The sequence below is a fragment of the Symphodus melops genome (genome assembly GCF_947650265.1).
Source record: "Symphodus melops genome assembly, chromosome: 18".
Taxonomy (NCBI): domain Eukaryota; kingdom Metazoa; phylum Chordata; class Actinopteri; order Labriformes; family Labridae; genus Symphodus; species Symphodus melops.
Genome location: NC_136708.1, coordinates 19,688,839 through 19,712,508, shown reverse-complemented (window position 1 = coordinate 19,712,508; position 23,670 = coordinate 19,688,839). Strand labels below are relative to the sequence as shown.

The window sequence follows — 23,670 nt, the reverse complement described above, 5'->3', positions numbered from 1 at the left end:
CAGTTCTTTTTTTTTTTATTCTTACTCTGTTTCACTCAGGTAGAGACTTCATTGCTGGTGGTGGGCTTGGAGCTCACCAGCGGGATGTGAAATCAACTGCTGAAAAAACATGTTTTTTTCCCCCCCAAGAAACAGTGTTTCACTTCTAGCTGACACTTAAAATATTTTGCTTTTTTTTTACCAAGTACTCTGAAGAAAGATTCTAAATCTGAAATTGTATAACCTGGACTTTTTATACTGTGGTTAGCTACCAAAATGTTTGGCTATGTCCTACTAGTCTAATTGTGCAATGACATGTACAGTTTAAAAAGTGTCCAGCAGGTATTCAAAGTGTTTCACAGGAAACCGAAAATCTAAGAAAATATATGTTGTACAGGAAATACTCTTACTAGTTTGACTCGTATGTACGAGTCAGTGAATAGGTTTCAGGTCTGTTTATTGTTCTTTAATGTTGCAGATGAAATAACTCTTAAAGTCTACATTTAGGTAAGAAGGTAAATTAAAGAACAAGTTCAGCACAAATCAATAGCATATATTTTAGTAATACGTAACAGAAGCCAGATTTGGTTCCCAAATGTTATGCTTCAATTTAATAATTCGTTGCTGAGCATCAGATTAGACTTCCCTATTTGAAGTAACATTTCCAGCTCCTTCTTGGAAACCCTGAGACATTGATAGAGTAGATCATAGTGAACATTTCTCTAGAAAAATGTGCATCTACCTTCTTATTCTCATTATTCTTAAGTGTTTCAGTTGCTTTTAGCCATGATGTCAATTATCCATCAATAATCAAAAGGTCATAGGTTAGATCCACGAGGTCAAGAGGGAGCCAAAGGCAATGACCTCAATTTGAAAAATTGCTCCAATGCCAAACCAAATCAACCAATCTCCATCTCCATGTTTTATCCTCACTGGTGAACTGGATAAGATATTTTTCTACTTTACTTGGGGCAGCATCTCACTCAAAATTAGGGAAATTTACAGACAAAGAACAACAGCTTTAGATTGGTGTTACTACAGCATTAAGCACATGTCAACTCTCTGGTGGGAACTAATTGCAAAAGCATGATCCTTGAACATTTTGTTCTTTCTAAAACGTGTAATTGTTACTTCTTCTTTGTTTAAACACTGACAGCCAAAATGTACTTTATCGCTGGCTTAGACCAGTCAGTTTAGTACCAAAGAAGTCTTACCGAGGAGACAGACGAACGTCTCCAAAAACTTCACCCAAGTCCAGTTGACTTTTGGTGTTTGAATTATCATTTTTAAATACGTCTGTACACTACTAGCTTATCTTATACCAACATAAAACCACTGTATCCTTGATTTTCCACAAATGCCCCTTCTGAGAGGCCCTTTTTATTAATGTTTCAAACAAACGTGGCAACTAATTAGTCAATTAAAAATGTCTGTATCTCCCCCCTTTGCCCGCCTTGTGACCCTTCTGCTGTTAATTTATGTATCATTGACAGGCTTCCTCCCCTCACTGCGACGACAGACTGACAAGGCATCAATCATGGCTCCCAAGCTGAACGGCATGGCACAAACCACCCATCGAGATGCCAGACGATCGATATTCAGAAAACATTTGACCTTCTTATACTGGCACCTGGGGAAAAGGTACACAAACACGCTTTTGTAGGTGAACATAGTTAAATACACACACATCACATCCAGTGTAATGGAGGGCGATGCAGTCGACGTGTCAGTGTGCTGCAGGCAGGCGGCATTGAGTAGAGCCTCCTGTGGTGAAACCTTAAAGTGTCATTAGCTTCCTCCATTGCAAACACCTGCCTGCCTTCTATTCAGCATCTTACACTTATACAGTGTGCCCTTGAATGAAAAGGAGAAGTACACACTCAAAGGATGCGTAACATCGAAGGAATGTAAATTTGTTTTGTCACTCAACTCCAAATGTTGTCTGTGGGTGTTGTTGATTGAAGATTAGATTCTCTTTGCTGATAGCTGTTCCTGCCTGTTTGAAATTTGCGGCTCAATGTTTTTCTCTCAAAAATAAGAAAAGGAAAAATCCAAAGTGACCAAACAAAACACACATCTGGGATCCTCAAAGCACGCAAGTAACAGTTGTGTTTTTACGAGACCAGGCAAATAAACTGGTATTTTTATTCATCCGATGAACCACTTTTTCCAGTCTGAAACCTTCAATAGCTCTTCCCTTTTCATGCAGGGGCTCTGTTATTGAAATGCACTCTCTTTCACCCCTTCACTGTCACTATTCAGTTTTTGAAAAACCAATTGACAAAAGCCATCAGCACCCCACCATTCCTTCCCATCACATGGTCCTGCAAAAGTTGAAATTCTGCAGAGAACTGGATCACTTTATAACAGTCGCAGAGTTTACACTAGCAAAGTGCCATCTACTTTAAATCTCTGTTCAGCTCTTTAACTTGTATACCAAGCACCAACGCATAAATGATTTTGTTGTGCACCATCTCTGAGAGATATGTGGGGGAAGAAGTTGCCTGTTTTGAAAGCAGCTGAAACTTGTTTTTGGAAATGCCTTGGATAAATTATCATAACCATCCTTTTCTTCCACTTCCCTTCTCAAAACAGATATGTAGGAGATAGAGTTGGGAAAGTTTGAAAATCTATGTCTTGCTCTTCAGAAGGGAAGATTTCTACTGTGGCTTTGTATTTCCCACATCATACGTGTGATGATATACATCGATTTTGGATAATGACCATGTCCTTCACTACAACCGTGTTCTTTCTTGTTGAGGCATAACGATACTACAACTTAAAACCATTCAATGCAGGCCCTCAGAGATCCTAGAAATACTTTAAAGTATTTTAATCCCAGAGCAATGGTGATGATGTTTTGTAAACTGCACCATAGCTCAATTGTCTTTAAAAACTGTCATCATAGTTTTAATTCTGTAGAAATGTTTGCTTTTCATCTTTTCAATACAGTCACAAATCACACAGCTGTGGAAGACAAGGTGTTCATTATTTATGTTATAGTGTTTTAAGTGAAAGGCAGACACATGCAGAAATATGTTCACCATTTTTTATTATTGTTATTAGAGTGGCCAATTAAGCGAATGTCTTGATTATTTGGGAGGAAAACTGGAGCATCCAGAGGAAACCTCATATGCAAACGTGGAGAACATGAAAAGCCCCACACAGAAAGACCGGCCGAGGATTCAAACCAGGAACCGTCTTAATGGCGGCACTGTCGTGCAGTCCCGCAGCGTCATAGATTAAGAGGGGAACGAAGGGCAGGAGATGGAGCGAAGGCTGGATGAAAGGATAAAAAGAGGAGGAAGGAGATCGAGGTGGAGGAGGATGGAAACCAAGGAGCTACTGATACCTGAGCTGACAGGCTACAAGGAGCCTCTTTCACCTTCTCTTTTTTCGACCAGAACTTCCAAAAACTTCTTTTACTAGTCTTCTCCTTTTTGTCTTTTTTCTTCTGTTCCTTCTTCCTCTGTTCATCCTTCTTCTGTTCTTCCTTCTCTCTTTGTTTCCTTTCATTTTCTTCTTTTTCTTTTTTTTGCTCCTCATCTGTTTCCCCTTTAAAAGTCTTTGAGAAGAAGCCTGTCTTCGTCTTTTTTTCCTTGAGATGGAGCTTGACTTCTTCGTTCTCTGTCTCGAGCTCTTCGATTCTGGCCACCAGGATCTTTTCTTTGTTGACCAGTTCTTTGTTTTCGGTCTCTGCCTCCAGGACTCTGGTTTGTTCCTGATCAGCCTCTTTTTCAGCAGTCATCTCGAGCACATCAATCTGGGTCGTCACAGTCTCATTTGTCTTTGCAAGGACTTTGTTCTCCGTCTCCAACTCTTTGACACTTTTACACATTTTCTGGTTCTCCTCTGCCAGCTCTGATTTCTCCTGCTCTACTTTCTTGATTCTGGAGGTCCAGATCTGTTCTTTCTCCTCCATCTCCTTCATGAACTTTTCCTGCAGAGCCTTGTATTTTTCCTCCTGGGGATCTTTTTGGAAGGACTCATTTTCTCTGCTCTTCAGCTGGGTGGAGGCCTCAAAGAGTTTTTGGGAGAGGTCCTCCTTCTCCTTCCTGAGAGCCTCTATGAAGCTGTCTCTCTGCTGGACCTGCTGCTTTTCAAGGTCCAACCTCATCTGGGTCTCCTTCAGCAGAGAAGCAGCCCTCTGGATCTCCAGAGATGCCTTAAACATCTGATCTCTGAGCTCAGAGTTGATCTGCCTCTGTGCCTCCAATTGTGCGTCATTCTTCTCCATCTGCTCCTTGTTGAAGCGCTTGGCAGCTTCAATCTCCACATCCTTCAACTTGAGAGAGGTGTTGAGGCGGGAGATCTCCAGCTCTTGTTTGGAGATGGTCTGGATGTTTTTTTCAAGATTGTCTTTGAATTCCTTTTCCCTGATGCTCATGATGTCCTGCAGCCGGTTGGCTCTGTACCGTCCATTGTGAATCTTATGGCACATACTCCGCCTTTCATGTTCCCAAAACACCTGGTCATCGAACCTCTGACAATGAAGGTTCCCAATCTGGCTTTTAGCACCTTGAAGGGCTTCTTTCAGGTAATGTACCTCATCAGGGTGATACTGAGCGCTCTGAGGGGCAGCAGAAGTAGAAGCCTGGTTTCCTGATTCCTGTCTTGAATCCATGTCTCTTACTTATCAGACTTTTGTAAACTAAGTCTTGAGCAGGCTGTTGCAGACTTGAAGTTGTCTCAAACTGTTTAAAATGCTCTCTGCAGTTGATACTGTAGTTGATCCTTCTCGAGCGATGAACTCGTCTTGTCCGTGTGGTCAGTAAAGCCAGTCTCTCGTTGTGCTTTAATGACTCATAACTCAAGCTTCAAAGCAGCCCAACATTCCACTAAATTGTTGCCTTCTGATTGGCTCTGATACGTGAATGTTCTGAAAGAGGGCGGGGCTTCCAGAGCATTTTAAAACAATAAACAAAAATAAACAACCACTGTCCTTCCTCTATTACATCATTGCATCACTAATATATAAGGAAGGGGGGGGGGCAGTGGTTTTTTATTGTTTACTGTTCATTGTATCTAATGTCTTGTGTCCTGCATGCCATCTACTAGAATTGAATTTCCCTCTAGATCAATAAAGTATCTATCTCTCCAAGTGTCAAAGGTGCAGAGTCTGCAGACTGATCCTTTGATTTCTCCAACATACTTTCACCTCCTGATCTGAAACTTTGCCCACGTTTAGTTTTGGCAGTCGTTGTAATACGGTAAGAGAGTTTGAAAACATAAATCATGACTTTTAGTAGTTTAAGTGAAAGGTATCACACCATCTTTAACCATCACCATCTTTTAGGGTTTTATGTAGGTCCTGGCATGGTTAATGTTTTTAAGAGCCCGTCCAGTTTTTAGGGACATGCTTTGTATTAACATGAATCTCTAAATACTTACCATCGAAAATATTTGATACAGACTCATATGTGAGGTGTTCATGATTTATTTTATAGTCTTTAATGTGAAAGGCAGAAATACAGAAATATGTTTATAATTTTCTATTATTATTATTATAATATCGAGTGGCCAATTAACCTAATACTTGTGTTTTTATTATTCGAACACACTGACATCGAGCTTGCAATGATCGGCTGAACGCCCTCGGACAAGTTTGTTCAAATAGGTAACCTGTGAAATGTGAATTTCAGCCAATTTTCTTGCATCCAAAAAAATATGGCAGACTTCCTTAATGTTTTGACTATGGTTTATTTAAAGGTTTTTTAAGTCACCTTGTGCGTGTTGGTTTTCTTAGAGAAGGAAGAGAAGAGACTCAGAGTCAAATTGAACAAACCAGAAGGTTTAATAAAGCAAGGAAATTCAATGTAGATACCGAGGGTTTATCTGTCCACCTCGCGACCAAAAACCAGAGGATAGACCACAAATGTCAGAAGCCACAAGATGAAGTAGTAAGCTGCGTCCTCTAACATGTTTGTGTGCTATGTCAGCTACAGACTATGTGTCAGCAGAAGTTTTAGCAGAAGTGATGTGATGCTCGTGTGTTAGTTTCTGATAAACAAAGTGTCCTTGAAATGTTGCAAAATGCGAACAGCCAGTACACAGCCAGTACAGTGCTGCAAGTTTAGAGCATTAAAGGAGAGGTACATTGGCCTAAGAAAATAGCTTTAACAGGTTGTTAGAGGGTTTTATGAAGGTCCTGACATGGTTAATGTGCATCAAAATGGTTATGCATGTAGGACAAAAAAACATCTATGGGGAGGCCTTTTTGAAGGTTTCAAGGGGGCGCCACTGAGTCATTTTATAAACTTTTTTTTTAATGAAAATATGAAAATATCAAAATTTTTAGCCAGACCTGCTGAGGCATAAGGATACTACAACTTAAAACCATTCAATGCAGGCCCTCAGAGATCCTAGAAATACTTTAAAGTATTTTGATCCCAGAGCAATGGTGAGGATGTTTTGTAAACTGCACCATAGCTCAATTGTCTTTAAAAACTGTCATCACAGTTTTAATTCTGTAGAAATGTTTGCTTTTCATCTTTTCAATACAGTCACAAATCACACAGCTGTGGAAGACAAGGTGTTCATTATTTATGTTACAGTGTTTTAAGTGAAAGGCAGACACATGCAGAAATATGTTCACCATTTTTTATTATCGTTATTAGAGTGGCCAATTAAGCGAATGTCTTGATTATTTGGGAGGAAAACTGGAGCATCCAGAGGAAACCTCATATGCAAACGGGGAGAACATGAAAAGCCCCACACAGAAAGACCGGCCGAGGATTCAAACCAGGAACCGTCTTAATGGCGGCACTGTCGTGCAATCCCGCAGCGTCATAGATTAAGAGGGGAACGAAGGGCAGGAGATGGAGCGAAGGCTGGATGAAAGGATAAAAAGAGGAGGAAGGAGATCGAGGTGGAGGAGGATGGAAACCAAGGAGCTACTGATACCTGAGCTGACAGGCTACAAGGAGCCTCTTTTACCTTCTCTTTTTTCGACCAGAACTTCCAAAAACTTCTTTTACTAGTCTTCTCCTTTTTGTCTTTTTTCTTCTGTTCCTTCTTCCTCTGTTCATCCTTCTTCTGTTCTTCCTTCTCTCTTTGTTTCCTTTCATTTTCTTCTTTCTCTTTTTGTTGCTCCTCATCTGTTTCCCCTTTAAAAGTCTTTGAGAAGAAGCCTGTCTTCTTCTTTTTTTTCTTGAGATGGAGCTTGACTTCTTCGTTCTCTGTCTCGAGCTCTTCGATTCTGGCCACCAGGATCTTTTCTTTGTTGACCAGTTCTTTGTTTTCGGTCTCTGCCTCCAGGACTCTGGTTTGTTCCTGATCAGCCTCTTTTTCAGCAGTCATCTCGAGCACATCAATCTGGGTCGTCACAGTCTCATTTGTCTTTGCAAGGACTTTGTTCTCCGTCTCCAACTCTTTGACACTTTCACACATTTTCTGGTTCTCCTCTGCCAGCTCGGATTTCTCCTGCTCTACTTTCTTGATTCTGGAGGTCCAGATCTGTTCTTTCTCCTCCATCTCCTTCATGAACTTTTCCTGCAGAGCCTTGTATTTTTCCTCCTGGGGATCTTTTTGGAAGGACTCATTTTCTCTGCTCTTCAGCTGGGTGGAGGCCTCAAAGAGTTTTTGGGAGAGGTCCTCCTTCTCCTTCCTGAGAGCCTCTATGAAGCTGTCTCTCTGCTGGACCTGCTGCTTTTCAAGGTCCAACCTCATCTGGGTCTCCTTCAGCAGAGAAGCAGTCCTCTGGATCTCCAGAGATGCCTTAAACATCTGATCTCTGAGCTCAGAGTTGATCTGCCTCTGTGCCTCCAATTGTGCGTCATTCTTCTCCATCTGCTCCTTGTTGAAGCGCTTGGCAGCTTCAATCTCCACATCCTTCAACTTGAGAGAGGTGTTGAGGCGGGAGATCTCCAGCTCTTGTTTGGAGATGGTCTGGATGTTTTTTTCAAGATTGTCTTTGAATTCCTTTTCCCTGATGCTCATGATGTCCTGCAGCCGGTTGGCTCTGTACCGTCCATTGTGAATCTTATGGCACATACTCCGCCTTTCATGTTCCCAAAACACCTGGTCATCGAACCTCTGACAATGAAGGTTCCCAATCTGGCTTTTAGCACCTTGAAGGGCTTCTTTCAGGTAATGTACCTCATCAGGACGATACTGAGCGCTCTGAGGGGCAGCAGAAGTAGAAGCCTGGTTTCCTGATTCCTGTCTTGAATCCATGTCTCTTACTTATCAGACTTTTGTAAACTAAGTCTTGAGCAGGCTGTTGCAGACTTGAAGTTGTCTCAAACTGTTTAAAATGCTCTCTGCAGTTGATACTGTAGTTGATCCTTCTCGAGCGATGAACTCGTCTTGTCCGTGTGGTCAGTAAAGCCAGTCTCTCGTTGTGCTTTGATGACTCATAACTCAAGCTTCAAAGCAGCCCGACATTCCACTAAATTGTTGCCTTCTGATTGGCTCTGATACGTGAATGTTCTGAAAGAGGGCGGGGCTTCCAGAGCATTTTAAAACAATAAACAAAAATAAACAACCACTGTCCTTCCTCTATTACATCATTGCATCACTAATATATAAGGAAGGGGGGGGGGGGCAGTGGTTTTTTATTGTTTACTGTTCATTGTATCTAATGTCTTGTGTCCTGCATGCCATCTACTAGAATTGAATTTCCCTCTAGATCAATAAAGTATCTGTCTTTCCAAGTGTCAAAGGTGCAGAGTCTTCAGACTGATCCTTTGATTTCTCCAACATACTTTCACCTCCTGATCTGAAACTTTGCCCACGTTTAGTTTTGGCAGTCGTTGTAATACGGTAAGAGAGTTTGAAAACATAAATCATGACTTTTAGTAGTTTAAGTGAAAGGTATCACACCATCTTTAACCATCACCATCTTTTAGGGTTTTATGTAGGTCCTGGCATGGTTAATGTTTTTAAGAGCCCGTCCAGTTTTTAGGGACATGCTTTGTATTAACATGAATCTCTAAATACTTACCATCGAAAATATTTGATACAGACTCATATGTGAGGTGTTCATGATTTATTTTATAGTCTTTAATGTGAAAGGCAGAAATACAGAAATATGTTTATAATTTTCTATTATTATTATTATAATATCGAGTGGCCAATTAACCTAATACTTGTGTTTTTATTATTCGAACACACTGACATCGAGCTTGCAATGATCGGCTGAACGCCCTCGGACAAGTTTGTTCAAATAGGTAACCTGTGAAATGTGAATTTCAGCCAATTTTTCTTGCATCCAAAAAAATATGGCAGACTTCCTTAATGTTTTGACTATGGTTTATTTCAAGGTTTTTTAAGTCACCTTGTGCGTGTTGGTTTTCTTAGAGAAGGAAGAGAAGAGACTCAGAGTCAAATTGAACAAACCAGAAGGTTTAATAAAGCAAGGAAATTCAATGTAGATACCGAGGGTTTATCTGTCCACCTCGCGACCAAAAACCAGAGGATAGACCACAAATGTCAGAAGCCACAAGATGAAGTAGTAAGCTGCGTCCTCTAACATGTTTGTGTGCTATGTCAGCTACAGACTATGTGTCAGCAGAAGTTTTAGCAGAAGTGATGTGATGCTCGTGTGTTAGTTTCTGATAAACAAAGTGTCCTTGAAATGTTGCAAAATGCGAACAGCCAGTACACAGCCAGTACAGTGCTGCAAGTTTAGAGCATTAAAGGAGAGGTACATTGGCCTAAGAAAATAGCTTTAACAGGTTGTTAGAGGGTTTTATGAAGGTCCTGACATGGTTAATGTGCATCAAAATGGTTATGCATGTAGGACAAAAAAACATCTATGGGGAGGCCTTTTTGAAGGTTTCAAGGGGGCGCCACTGAGTCATTTTATAAACTTTTTTTTTAATGAAAATATGAAAATATCAAAATTTTTAGCCAGACCTGCTGAGGCATAAGGATACTACAACTTAAAACCATTCAATGCAGGCCCTCAGAGATCCTAGAAATACTTTAAAGTATTTTGATCCCAGAGCAATGGTGAGGATGTTTTGTAAACTGCACCATAGCTCAATTGTCTTTAAAAACTGTCATCACAGTTTTAATTCTGTAGAAATGTTTGCTTTTCATCTTTTCAATACAGTCACAAATCACACAGCTGTGGAAGACAAGGTGTTCATTATTTATGTTATAGTGTTTTAAGTGAAAGGCAGACACATGCAGAAATATGTTCACCATTTTTTATTATCGTTATTAGAGTGGCCAATTAAGCGAATGTCTTGATTATTTGGGAGGAAAACTGGAGCATCCAGAGGAAACCTCATATGCAAACGGGGAGAACATGAAAAGCCCCACACAGAAAGACCGGCCGAGGATTCAAACCAGGAACCGTCTTAATGGCGGCACTGTCGTGCAATCCCGCAGCGTCATAGATTAAGAGGGGAACGAAGGGCAGGAGATGGAGCGAAGGCTGGATGAAAGGATAAAAAGAGGAGGAAGGAGATCGAGGTGGAGGAGGATGGAAACCAAGGAGCTACTGATACCTGAGCTGACAGGCTACAAGGAGCCTCTTTTACCTTCTCTTTTTTCGACCAGAACTTCCAAAAACTTCTTTTACTAGTCTTCTCCTTTTTGTCTTTTTTCTTCTGTTCCTTCTTCCTCTGTTCATCCTTCTTCTGTTCTTCCTTCTCTCTTTGTTTCCTTTCATTTTCTTCTTTCTCTTTTTGTTGCTCCTCATCTGTTTCCCCTTTAAAAGTCTTTGAGAAGAAGCCTGTCTTCTTCTTTTTTTTCTTGAGATGGAGCTTGACTTCTTCGGTCTCTGTCTGGAGCTCTTCGATTCTGGCCACCAGGATCTTTTCTTTGTTGACCAGTTCTTTGTTTTCGGTCTCTGCCTCCAGGACTCTGGTTTGTTCCTGATCAGCCTCTTTTTCAGCAGTCATCTCGAGCACATCAATCTGGGTCGTCACAGTCTCATTTGTCTTTGCAAGGACTTTGTTCTCCGTCTCCAACTCTTTGACACTTTTACACATTTTCTGGTTCTCCTCTACCAGCTTGGATTTCTCCTGCTCTACATTCTTGATTCTGGAGGTCCAGATCTGTTCTTTCTCCTCCATCTCCTTCATGAACTTTTCCTGCAGAGCCTTGTATTTTTCCTCCTGGGGATCTGTTTGGAAGGACTCATTTTCTCTGCTCTTCAGCTGGGTGGAGGCCTCAAAGAGTTTTTGGGAGAGGTCCTCCTTCTCCTTCCTGAGAGCCTCTATGAAGCTGTCTCTCTGCTGGACCTGCTGCTTTTCAAGGTCCAACCTCATCTGGGTCTCCTTCAGCAGAGAAGCAGCCCTCTGGAGCTCCAGAGATGCCTTAAACATCTGATCTCTGAGCTCAGAGTTGATCTGCCTCTGTGCCTCCAATTGTGCGTCATTCTTCTCCATCTGCTCCTTGTTGAAGCGCTTGGCAGCTTCAATCTCCACATCCTTCAACTTGAGAGAGGTGTTGAGGCGGGAGATCTCCAGCTCTTGTTTGGAGATGGTCTGGATGTTTTTTTCAAGATTGTCTTTGAATTCCTTTTCCCTGATGCTCATGATGTCCTGCAGCCGGTTGGCTCTGTACCGTCCATTGTGAATCTTATGGCACATACTCCGCCTTTCATGTTCCCAAAACACCTGGTCATCGAACCTCTGACAATGAAGGTTCCCAATCTGGCTTTTAGCACCTTGAAGGGCTTCTTTCAGGTAATGTACCTCATCAGGACGATACTGAGCGCTCTGAGGGGCAGCAGAAGTAGAAGCCTGGTTTGCTGATTCCTGTCTTGAATCCATGTCTCTTACTTATCAGACTTTTGTAAACTAAGTCTTGAGCAGGCTGTTGCAGACTTGAAGTTGTCTCAAACTGTTTAAAATGCTCTCTGCAGTTGATACTGTAGTTGATCCTTCTCGAGCGATGAACTCGTCTTGTCCGTGTGGTCAGTAAAGCCAGTCTCTCGTTGTGCTTTAATGACTCATAACTCAAGCTTCAAAGCAGCCCAACATTCCACTAAATTGTTGCCTTCTGATTGGCTCTGATACGTGAATGTTCTGAAAGAGGGCGGGGCTTCCAGAGCATTTTAAAACAATAAACAAAAATAAACAACCACTGTCCTTCCTCTATTACATCATTGCATCACTAATATATAAGGAAGGGGGGGGGGGGCAGTGGTTGTTTATTGTTTACTGTTCATTGTATCTAATGTCTGTGTCCTGCATGCCATCTACTAGAATTGAATTTCCCTCTAGATCAATAAAGTATCTGTCTTTCCAAGTGTCAAAGGTGCAGAGTCTTCAGACTGATCCTTTGATTTCTCCAACATACTTTCACCTCCTGATCTGAAACTTTGCCCACGTTTAGTTTTGGCAGTCGTTGTAATACGGTAAGAGAGTTTGAAAACATAAATCATGACTTTTAGTTGTGTAAGTGAAAGGTATCACACCATCTTTAACCATCACCATCTTTTAGGGTTTTATGTAGGTCCTGGCATGGTTAATGTTTTTAATAGCCCGTATTGTTCATATCCATTTTTTAGGGACATGCTTTGTATTAACATGAATCTCTGAATACTTACCATCGAAAATATTTGATACAGACTCATATGTGAGGTGTTCATGATTTATTTTATAGTCTTTAATGTGAAAGGCAGAAATACAGAAATATGTTTATAATTTTCTATTATTATTATTATAATATCGAGTGGCCAATTAACCTAATACTTGTGTTTTTATTATTCGAACACACTGACATCGAGCTTGCAATGATCGGCTGAACGCCCTCGGACAAGTTTGATCAAATAGGTAACCTGTGAAATGTGAATTTCAGCCAATTTTTCTTGCATCCAAAAAAATATGGCAGACTTCCTTAATGTTTTGACTATGGTTTATTTAAAGGTTTTTTAAGTCACCTTGTGCGTGTTGGTTTTCTTAGAGAAGGAAGAGAAGAGACTCAGAGTCAAATTGAACAAACCAGAAGGTTTAATAAAGCAAGGAAATTCAATGCAGATACCGAGGGTTTATCTGTCCACCTCGCGACCAAAAACCAGAGGATAGACCACAAATGTCAGAAGCTACAAGATGAAGTAGTAAGCTGCGTCCTCTAAAATGTTTGTGTGCTATGTCAGCTACAGTCTATGTGTCAGCAGAAGTTTTAGCAGAAGTGGCGTGATGCTCGTGTGTTAGTTTCTGATAAACAAAGTGTCCTTGAAATGTTGCAAAACGCGAACAGCCAGTACACAGTCAGTACAGTGTTGCAAGTTTAGAGCATTAAAGGAGAGGTACATTGGCCTAAGAAAATAGCTGTAACAGGTTGTTAGAGGGTTTTATGTAGGTCCTGACATGGTTAATGTGCATAAAGATGGTTATGCATGTAGGAAGAAAAAACATCTACGGGGAGGCGATTTTGAAGGTTTCAAGGGGGCGCCACTGAGTCATTTTATAAACTTTTTTTTTTAATGAAAATATGAAAATATCAAATTTTTTAGCCAGACCTGCTGAGGCATAAGGATACTACAACTTAAAACCATTCAATGCAGGCCCTCAGAGATCCTAGAAATACTTTAAAGTATTTTATTCCCAGAGCAATGGTGAGGATGTTTTGTAAACTGCACCATAGCTCAATTGTCTTTAAAAACTGTCATCACAGTTTTAATTCTGTAGAAATGTTTGCTTTTCATCTTTTCAATACAGTCACAAATCACACAGCTGTGGAAGACAAGGTGTTCATTATTTATGTTATAGTGTTTTAAGTGAAAGGCAGACACATGCAGAAATATGTTCACCATTTTTTATTATCGTTATTAGAGTGGCCAATTAAGCGAATGTCTTGATTATTTGGGAGGAAAACTGGAGCACCCAGAGGAAACCTCATATGCAAACGGGGAGAACATGAAAAGCCCCACACAGAAAGACCGGCCGAGGATTCAAACCAGGAACCGTCTTAATGGCGGCACTGTCGTGCAGTCCCGCAGCGTCATAGATTAAGAGGGGAACGAAGGGCAGGAGATGGAGCGAAGGCTGGATGAAAGGATAAAAAGAGGAGGAAGGAGTTCGAGGTGGAGGAGGATGGAAACCAAGGAGCTACTGATACCTGAGCTGACAGGCTACAAGGAGCCTCTTTTACCTTCTCTTTTTTCGACCAGAACTTCCAAAAACTTCTTTTACTAGTCTTCTCCTTTTTGTCTTTTTTCTTCTGTTCCTTCTTCCTCTGTTCATCCTTCTTCTGTTCTTCCTTCTCTCTTTGTTTCCTTTCATTTTCTTCTTTTTCTTTTTGTTGCTCCTCATCTGTTTCCCCTTTAAAAGTCTTTGAGAAGAAGCCTGTCTTCTTCTTTTTTTTCTTGAGATGGAGCTTGACTTCTTCGGTCTCTGTCTCGAGCTCTTCGATTCTGGCCACCAGGATCTTTTCTTTGTTGAGCAGTTCTTTGTTTTCGGTCTCTGCCTCCAGGACTCTGGTTTGTTCCTGATCAGCCTCTTTTTCAGCAGTCATCTCGAGCACATCAATCTGGGTCGTCACAGTCTCATTTGTCTTTGCAAGGACTTTGTTCTCCGTCTCCAACTCTTTGACACTTTTACACATTTTCTGGTTCTCCTCTGCCAGCTCGGATTTCTCCTGCTCTACATTCTTGATTCTGGAGGTCCAGATCTGTTCTTTCTCCTCCATCTCCTTCATGAACTTTTCCTGCAGAGCCTTGTATTTTTCCTCCTGGGGATCTTTTTGGAAGGACTCATTTTCTCTGCTCTTCAGCTGGGTGGAGGCCTCAAAGAGTTTTTGGGAGAGGTCCTCCTTCTCCTTCCTGAGAGCCTCTATGAAGCTGTCTCTCTGCTGGACCTGCTGCTTTTCAAGGTCCAACCTCATCTGGGTCTCCTTCAGCAGAGAAGCAGCCCTCTGGAGCTCCAGAGATGCCTTAAACATTTGATCTCTGAGCTCAGAGTTGATCTGCCTCTGTGCCTCCAATTGTGCGTCATTCTTCTCCATCTGCTCCTTGTTGAAGCGCTTGGCAGCTTCAATCTCCACATCCTTCAACTTGAGAGAGGTGTTGAGGCGGGAGATCTCCAGCTCTTGTTTGGAGATGGTCTGGATGTTTTTTTCAAGATTGTCTTTGAATTCCTTTTCCCTGATGCTCATGATGTCCTGCAGCCGGTTGGCTCTGTACCGTCCATTGTGAATCTTATGGCACATACTCCGCCTTTCATGTTCCCAAAACACCTGGTCATCGAACCTCTGACAATGAAGGTTCCCAATCTGGCTTTTAGCACCTTGAAGGGCTTCTTTCAGGTAATGTACCTCATCAGGACGATACTGAGCGCTCTGAGGGGCAGCAGAAGTAGAAGCCTGGTTTGCTGATTCCTGTCTTGAATCCATGTCTCTTTCTTATCAGACTGTTGTAAACTAAGTCTTGAGCAGGCTGTTGCAGACTTGAAGTTGTCTCAAACTGTTTAAAATGCTCTCTGCAGTTGATACTGTAGTTGATCCTTCTCGAGCGATGAACTCGTCTTGTCCGTGTGGTCAGTAAAGCCAGTCTCTCGTTGTGCTTTAATGACTCATAACTCAAGCTTCAAAGCAGCCCAACATTCCACTAAATTGTTGCCTTCTGATTGGCTCTGATACGTGAATGTTCTGAAAGAGGGCGGGGCTTCCAGAGCATTTTAAAACAATAAACAAAAATAAACAACCACTGTCCTTCCTCTATTACATCATTGCATCACTAATATATAAGGAAGGGGGGGGGGCAGTGGTTGTTTATTGTTTACTGTTCATTGTATCTAATGTCTGTGTCCTGCATGCCATCTACTAGAATTGAATTTCCCTCTAGATCAATAAAGTATCTGTCTTTCCAAGTGTCAAAGGTGCAGAGTCTGCAGACTGATCCTTTGATTTCTCCAACATACTTTCACCTCCTGATCTGAAACTTTGCCCACGTTTAGTTTTGGCAGTCGTTGTAATACGGTAAGAGAGTTTGAAAACATAAATCATGACTTTTAGTAGTTTAAGTGAAAGGTATCACACCATCTTTAACCATCACCATCTTTTAGGGTTTTATGTAGGTCCTGGCATGGTTAATGTTTTTAAGAGCCCGTCCAGTTTTTAGGGACATGCTTTGTATTAACATGAATCTCTAAATACTTACCATCGAAAATATTTGATACAGACTCATATGTGAGGTGTTCATGATTTATTTTATTGTCTTTAATGTGTAAGGCAGAAATACAGAAATATGTTTATAATTTTCTATTATTATTATTATAATATCGAGTGGCCAATTAACCTAATACTTGTGTTTTTATTATTCGAACACACTGACATCGAGCTTGCAATGATCGGCTGAACGCCCTCGGACAAGTTTGTTCAAATAGGTAACCTGTGAAATGTGAATTTCAGCCAATTTTCTTGCATCCAAAAAAATATGGCAGACTTCCTTAATGTTTTGACTATAGTTTATTTCAAGGTTTTTTAAGTCACCTTGTGCGTGTTGGTTTTCTTAGAGAAGGAAGAGAAGAGACTCAGAGTCAAATTGAACAAACCAGAAGGTTTAATAAAGCAAGGAAATTCAATGTAGATACCGAGGGTTTATCTGTCCACCTCGCGACCAAAAACCAGAGGATAGACCACAAATGTCAGAAGCCACAAGATGAAGTAGTAAGCTGCGTCCTCTAAAATGTTTGTGTGCTATGTCAGCTACAGACTATGTGTCAGCAGAAGTTTTAGCAGAAGTGATGTGATGCTCGTGTGTTAGTTTCTGATAAACAAAGTGTCCTTGAAATGTTGCAAAATGCGAACAGCCAGTACACAGTCAGTACAGTGTTGCAAGTTTAGAGCATTAAAGGAGAGGTACATTGGCCTAAGAAAATAGCTTTAACAGGTTGTTAGAGGGTTTTATGTAGGTCCTGACATGGTTAATGTGCATCAAAATGGTTATGCATGTAGGACAAAAAAACATCTACGGGGAGGCCTTTTTGAAGGTTTCAAGGGGGCGCCACTGAGTCATTTTATAAACTTTTTTATTTAATGAAAATATGAAAATATCAATTTTTTTAGCCAGACCTGCTGAGGCATAAGGATACTACAACTTAAAACCATTCAATGCAGGCCCTCAGAGATCCTAGAAATACTTTAAAGTATTTTATTCCCAGAGCAATGGTGAGGAAGTTTTGTAAACTGCACCATAGCTCAATTGTCTTTAAAAACTGTCATCACAGTTTTAATTCTGTAGAAATGTTTGCTTTTCATCTTTTCAATACAGTCACAAATCACACAGCTGTGGAAGACAAGGTGTTCATTATTTATGTTATAGTGTTTTAAGTGAAAGGCAGACACATGCAGAAATATGTTCACCATTTTTTATTATTGTTATTAGAGTGGCCAATTAAGCGAATGTCTTGATTATTTGGGAGGAAAACTGGAGCATCCAGAGGAAACCTCATATGCAAACGGGGAGAACATGAAAAGCCCCACACAGAAAGACCGGCCAAGGATTCAAACCAGGAACCGTCTTAATGGCGGCACTGTCGTGCAATCCCGCAGCGTCATAGATTAAGAGGGGAACGAAGGGCAGGAGATGGAGCGAAGGCTGGATGAAAGGATAAAAAGAGGAGGAAGGAGATCGAGGTGGAGGAGGATGGAAACCAAGGAGCTACTGATACCTGAGCTGACAGGCTACAAGGAGCCTCTTTTACCTTCTCTTTTTTCGACCAGAACTTCCAAAAACTTCTTTTACTAGTCTTCTCCTTTTTGTCTTTTTTCTTCTGTTCCTTCTTCCTCTGTTCATCCTTCTTCTGTTCTTCCTTCTCTCTTTGTTTCCTTTCATTTTCTTCTTTTTCTTTTTGTTGCTCCTCATCTGTTTCCCCTTTAAAAGTCTTTGAGAAGAAGCCTGTCTTCTTCTTTTTTTTCTTGAGATGGAGCTTGACTTCTTCGTTCTCTGTCTGGAGCTCTTCGATTCTGGCCACCAGGATCTTTTCTTTGTTGACCAGTTCTTTGTTTTCGGTCTCTGCCTCCAGGACTCTGGTTTGTTCCTGATCAGCCTCTTTTTCAGCAGTCATCTCGAGCACATCAATCTGGGCCGTCACAGTCTCATTTGTCTTTGCAAGGACTTTGTTCTCCGTCTCCAACTCTTTGACACTTTTACACATTTTCTGGTTCTCCTCTGCCAGCTCGGATTTCTCCTGCTCTACATTCTTGATTCTGGAGGTCCAGATCTGTTCTTTCTCCTCCATCTCCTTCATGAACTTTTCCTGCAGAGCCTTGTATTTTTCCTCCTGGGGATCTTTTTGGAAGGACTCATTTTCTCTGCTCTTCAGCTGGGTGGAGGCCTCAAAGAGTTTTTGGGAGAGGTCCTCCTTCTCCTTCCTGAGAGCCTCTATGAAGCTGTCTCTCTGCTGGACCTGCTGCTTTTCAAGGTCCAACCTCATCTGGGTCTCCTTCAGCAGAGAAGCAGCCCTCTGGAGCTCCAGAGATGCCTTAAACATTTGATCTCTGAGCTCAGAGTTGATCTGCCTCTGTGCCTCCAATTGTGCGTCATTCTTCTCCATCTGCTCCTTGTTGAAGCGCTTGGCAGCTTCAATCTCCACATCCTTCAACTTGAGAGAGGTGTTGAGGCGGGAGATCTCCAGCTCTTGTTTGGAGATGGTCTGGATGTTTTTTTCAAGATTGTCTTTGAATTCCTTTTCCCTGATGCTCATGATGTCCTGCAGCCGGTTGGCTCTGTACCGTCCATTGTGAATCTTATGGCACATACTCCGCCTTTCATGTTCCCAAAACACCTGGTCATCGAACCTCTGACAATGAAGGTTCCCAATCTGGCTTTTAGCACCTTGAAGGGCTTCTTTCAGGTAATGTACCTCATCAGGACGATACTGAGCGCTCTGAGGGGCAGCAGAAGTAGAAGCCTGGTTTCCTGATTCCTGTCTTGAATCCATGTCTCTTACTTATCAGACTGTTGTAAACTAAGTCTTGAGCAGGCTGTTGCAGACTTGAAGTTGTCTCAAACTGTTTAAAATGCTCTCTGCAGTTGATACTGTAGTTGATCCTTCTCGAGCGATGAACTCGTCTTGTCTGTGTGGTCAGTAAAGCCAGTTTCTCGTTGTGCTTTGATGACTCATAACTCAAGCTTCAAAGCAGCCCAACATTCCACTAAATTGTTGCCTTCTGATTGGCTCTGATGCTTGAATGTTCTGAAAGAGGGCGGGGCTTCCAGAGCATCTTAAAACGATAAACAAAAATAAACAACCACTGTCCTTCCTCTATTACATCATTGCATCACTAATATATAAGGAAGGGGGGGGCCAGTGGTTGTTTATTGTTTACTGTTTATTGTATCTAATGTCTTGTGTCCTGCATGCCATCTACTAGAATTGAATTTCCCTCTAGATCAATAAAGTATCTGTCTCTCCAAGTGTCAAAGGTGCAGAGTCTTCAGACTGATCCTTTGATTTCTCCAACATACTTTCACCTCCTGATCTGAAACTTTGCTCACGTTTAGTTTTGGCAGCCGTTGTAATACGGTAAGAGAGTTTGAAAACATAAATCATGACTTTTAGTAGTTTAAGTGAAAGGTATCACACCATCTTTAACCATCACCATCTTTTAGGGTTTTATGTAGGTCCTGGCATGGTTAATGTTTTTAAGAGCCTGTCCAGTTTTTAGGGACATGCTTTGTATTAACATGAATCTCTAAATACTTACCATCGAAAATATTTGATACAGACTCATATGTGAGGTGTTCATGATTTATTTTATAGTCTTTAATGTGAAAGGCAGAAATACAGAAATATGTTTATAATTTTCTATTATTATTATTATAATATCGAGTGGCCAATTAACCTAATACTTGTGTTTTTATTATTCGAACACACTGACATCGAGCTTGCAATGATCGGCTGAACGCCCTCGGACAAGTTTGTTCAAATAGGTAACCTGTGAAATGTGAATTTCAGCCAATTTTTCTTGCATCCAAAAAAATATGGCAGACTTCCTTAATGTTTTGACTATGGTTTATTTCAAGGTTTTTTAAGTCACCTTGTGCGTGTTGGTTTTCTTAGAGAAGGAAGAGAAGAGACTCAGAGTCAAATTGAACAAACCAGAAGGTTTAATAAAGCAAGGAAATTCAATGCAGATACCGAGGGTTTATCTGTCCACCTCGCGACCAAAAACCAGAGGATAGACCACAAATGTCAGAAGCCACAAGATGAAGTACCGTAAATTCCGTACTATTGAGCGCACCTGGATATAAGCCGCACCGGCTAAAAATAAGTAAATAAATGTATTTGTACATATAAAAGCCGCACTTGATTATAAGCCGCAGGTGTCCACGCTATAACAAGAGCTATTTACACAGACGTAGGCTACCGGTAACATCCGCAAATACTGTAGCGTCCGTACGGACGTTTAAGGACGACGAGAGCGTTCAAATAATAACTTTTAATAACCCGATCACTGTCGGCCGTGACCACGCCGTTTACAGCAGAGAGCAACACATAACTTGCCGTAACAATCCAACTCTCTCCCCCAGCGTTCTCTCATACAGCCACTCAACACGTTCGCGCTGGTGCATTCACTGACTCTCCACATAATCGGAATTATGAACACATTATCAACTACTGACTTTACAACATGAACCGTTACAATACGAAGCCTAGCCGACGGTGTCTGTAACACGGCTGATGAAAAAGATGACCGTAATATATTTCACAAGAAAAAGTCCATCCATTCACTGCCTCAGAATGACTTCATTACTCACTTCCTCAGTCTCTGTTGTCGCTGTCAGTGTCATCTTAACGTGCAGCAGCTCTGTTAGCTTCTTTGACAGCCAGGTCGATCGCCTTTAACTTGAAAGCTGCATCATATGTATTTCTCCGTGTGTTTTCCATCATGAGGGTGCGTGCATGAAGCGCAAAATGACTGATATTAAGATCCGACGTGACGAAGTCAAATGTTTTTGCGGCAGAAGCTCATTGTCCCCCATAAAAAATCCATGCATTAGCCGCACCGGAGTAGAAGCCGCAGTGCTCGAAGTGTGAGAAAAAAGTAGCGGCTTATAGTCCGGAATTTACGGTAGTAAGCTGCGTCCTCTAAAATGTTTGTGTGCGACGTCAGCTACAGACTATGTGTCAGCAGAAGTTTTAGCAGAAGTGGCGTGATGCTCGTGTGTTAGTTTCTGATAAACAAAGTGTCCTTGAAATGTTGCAAAATGCGAACAGCCAGTACACAGTCAGTACAGTGTTGCAAGTTTAGAGCATTAAAGGAGAGGTACATTGGCCTAAGAAAATAGCTTTAACAGGTTGTTAGAGGGTTTTATGTAGGTCCTGACATGGTTAATGTGCATAAAGATGGTTATGCATGTAGGACAAAAAAACATCTACGGGGAGGCCTTTTTGAAGGTTTCAAGGGGGCGCCACTGAGTCATTTTATAAACTTTTTTTTTTAATGAAAATATGAAAATATCAAATTTTTTAGCCAGACCTGCTGAGGCATAAGGATACTACAACTTAAAACCATTCAATGCAGGCCCTCAGAGATCCTAGAAATACTTTAAAGTATTTTATTCCCAGAGCAATGGTGATGATGTTTTGTAAACTGCACCATAGCTCAATTGTCTTTAAAAACTGTCATCACAGTTTTAATTCTGTAGAAATGTTTGCTTTTCATCTTTTCAATACAGTCACAAATCACACAGCTGTGGAAGACAAGGTGTTCATTATTTATGTTATAGTGTTTTAAGTGAAAGGCAGACACATGCAGAAATATGTTCACCATTTTTTATTATTGTTATTAGAGTGGCCAATTAAGCGAATGTCTTGATTATTTGGGAGGAAAACTGGAGCATCCAGAGGAAACCTCACATGCAAACGGGGAGAACATGAAAAGCCCCACACAGAAAGACCGGCCGAGGATTCAAACCAGGAACTGTCTTAATGGTGGCACTGTCGTGCAATCCCGCAGCGTCATAGATTAAGAGGGGAACGAAGGGCAGGAGATGGAGCGAAGGCTGGATGAAAGGATAAAAAGAGGAGGAAGGAGATCGAGGTGGAGGAGGATGGAAACCATGGAGCTACTGATACCTGAGCTGACAGGCTACAAGGAGCCTCTTTTACCTTCTCTTTTTTCGACCAGAACTTCCAAAAACTTCTTTTACTAGTCTTCTCCTTTTTGTCTTTTTTCTTCTGTTCCTTCTTCCTCTGTTCATCCTTCTTCTGTTCTTCCTTCTCTCTTTGTTTCCTTTCATTTTCTTCTTTTTCTTTTTGTTGCTCCTCATCTGTTTCCCCTTTAAAAGTCTTTGAGAAGAAGCCTGTCTTCTTCTTTTTTTTCTTGAGATGGAGCTTGACTTCTTCGTTCTCTGTCTCGAGCTCTTCGATTCTGGCCACCAGGATCTTTTCTTTGTTGACCAGTTCTTTGTTTTCGGTCTCTGCCTCCAGGACTCTGGTTTGTTCCTGATCAGCCTCTTTTTCAGCAGTCATCTCGAGCACATCAATCTGGGTCGTCACAGTCTCATTTGTCTTTGCAAGGACTTTGTTCTCCGTCTCCAACTCTTTGACACTTTTACACAATTTCTGGTTCTCCTCTGCCAGCTCGGATTTCTCCTGCTCTACTTTCTTGATTCTGGAGGTCCAGATCTGTTCTTTCTCCTCCATCTCCTTCATGAACTTTTCCTGCAGAGCCTTGTATTTTTCCTCCTGGGGATCTTTTTGGAAGGACTCATTTTCTCTGCTCTTCAGCTGGGTGGAGGCCTCAAAAAGTTTTTGGGAGAGGTCCTCCTTCTCCTTCCTGAGAGCCTCTATGAAGCTGTCTCTCTGCTGGACCTGCTGCTTTTCAAGGTCCAACCTCATCTGGGTCTCCTTCAGCAGAGAAGCAGCCCTCTGGATCTCCAGAGATGCCTTAAACATTTGATCTCTGAGCTCAGAGTTGATCTGCCTCTGTGCCTCCAATTGTGCGTCATTCTTCTCCATCTGCTCCTTGTTGAAGCGCTTGGCAGCTTCAATCTCCACATCCTTCAACTTGAGAGAGGTGTTGAGGCGGGAGATCTCCAGCTCTTGTTTGGAGATTGTCTGGATGTTTTTTTCAAGATTGTCTTTGAATTCCTTTTCCCTGATGCTCATGATGTCCTGCAGCCGGTTGGCTCTGTACCGTCCATTGTGAATCTTATGGCACATATTCCGCCTTTCATGTTCCCAAAACACCTGGTCATTGAACCTCTGACAATGAAGGTTCCCAATCTGGCTTTTAGCACCTTGAAGGGCTTCTTTCAGGTAATGTACCTCATCAGGACGATACTGAGCGCTCTGAGGGGCAGCAGAAGTAGAAGCCTGGTTTCCTGATTCCTGTCTTGAATCCATGTCTCTTACTTATCAGACTTTTGTAAACTAAGTCTTGAGCAGGCTGTTGCAGACTTGAAGTTGTCTCAAACTGTTTAAAATGCTCTCTGCAGTTGATACTGTAGTTGATCCTTCTCGAGCGATGAACTCGTCTTGTCCGTGTGGTCAGTAAAGCCAGTTTCTCGTTGTGCTTTAATGACTCATAACTCAAGCTTCAAAGCAGCCCAACATTCCACTAAATTGTTGCCTTCTGATTGGCTCTGATACGTGAATGTTCTGAAAGAGGGCGGGGCTTCCAGAGCATTTTAAAACAATAAACAAAAATAAACAACCACTGTCCTTCCTCTATTACATCATTGCATCACTAATATATAAGGAAGGGGGGGGCCAGTGGTTGTTTATTGTTTACTGTTCATTGTATCTAATGTCTGTGTCCTGCATGCTATCTAATAGA

The 23,670-nt window shown here is 41.5% G+C and overlaps 3 protein-coding genes across 4 annotated transcripts; all 3 read right to left on the bottom strand.

Moving 5' to 3' along the window:
* Window positions 1-3,014: 3,014 nt before the first annotated feature.
* Window positions 3,015-8,214, bottom strand: LOC306839401 (uncharacterized protein). Of its 2 annotated transcripts, none has more exons than XM_079368081.1 (2): window positions 6,900-8,214; window positions 3,015-3,357 (listed from the first exon to the last, which is right to left on the bottom strand). In XM_079368081.1, coding segments are annotated over exons 1-2 (1,257 nt in total). In that variant the 5' UTR covers window positions 8,155-8,214; the 3' UTR covers window positions 3,015-3,355. The 2 variants fall into 2 exon arrangements, with proteins under 2 accessions (XP_079224207.1, XP_079224206.1); XM_079368080.1 differs by lacking the exon at window positions 3,015-3,357 and adding an exon at window positions 6,566-6,682 and having other exon boundaries at window positions 6,774-8,214.
* A 5,495-nt stretch (window positions 8,215-13,709) lies between these two features.
* LOC306839033 (uncharacterized protein) lies at window positions 13,710-14,800 on the bottom strand. The gene is made up of 2 exons (XM_079367501.1): window positions 13,893-14,800; window positions 13,710-13,801 (listed from the first exon to the last, which is right to left on the bottom strand). Exons 1-2 carry the CDS (start codon window positions 14,764-14,766, stop codon window positions 13,779-13,781), a joined length of 897 nt encoding a protein of 298 aa, XP_079223627.1. The 5' UTR covers window positions 14,767-14,800; the 3' UTR covers window positions 13,710-13,778.
* A 2,643-nt stretch (window positions 14,801-17,443) lies between these two features.
* LOC306839032 (uncharacterized protein) lies at window positions 17,444-23,297 on the bottom strand. Its single transcript, XM_079367500.1, has 2 exons — window positions 21,983-23,297; window positions 17,444-17,578 (listed from the first exon to the last, which is right to left on the bottom strand). Coding segments are annotated over exons 1-2 (1,257 nt in total). The 5' UTR covers window positions 23,238-23,297; the 3' UTR covers window positions 17,444-17,576.
* Between the last annotated feature and the right edge of the window lie 373 nt (window positions 23,298-23,670).

Excerpts from the sequence above, each read along its gene's own strand:
- LOC306839032 (XM_079367500.1), bottom strand. The coding sequence starts at position 23,237 with ATGGATTCAAGACAGGAATCAGGAAACCAGGCTTCTACTTCTGCTGCC.
- LOC306839033 (XM_079367501.1), bottom strand. The coding sequence starts at position 14,766 with ATGAGGTTGGACCTTGAAAAGCAGCAGGTCCAGCAGAGAGACAGCTTC. Across the intron at positions 13,802-13,892 it reads TGCCCTTCGTTCCCCTCTTA|ATGTTCTCCCCGTTTGCATA; the intron begins ATCTATGACGCT and ends GTGGGGCTTTTC.
- LOC306839401 (XM_079368080.1), bottom strand. The coding sequence starts at position 8,154 with ATGGATTCAAGACAGGAATCAGGAAACCAGGCTTCTACTTCTGCTGCC. Across the intron at positions 6,683-6,773 it reads TGCCCTTCGTTCCCCTCTTA|ATGTTCTCCCCGTTTGCATA; the intron begins ATCTATGACGCT and ends GTGGGGCTTTTC.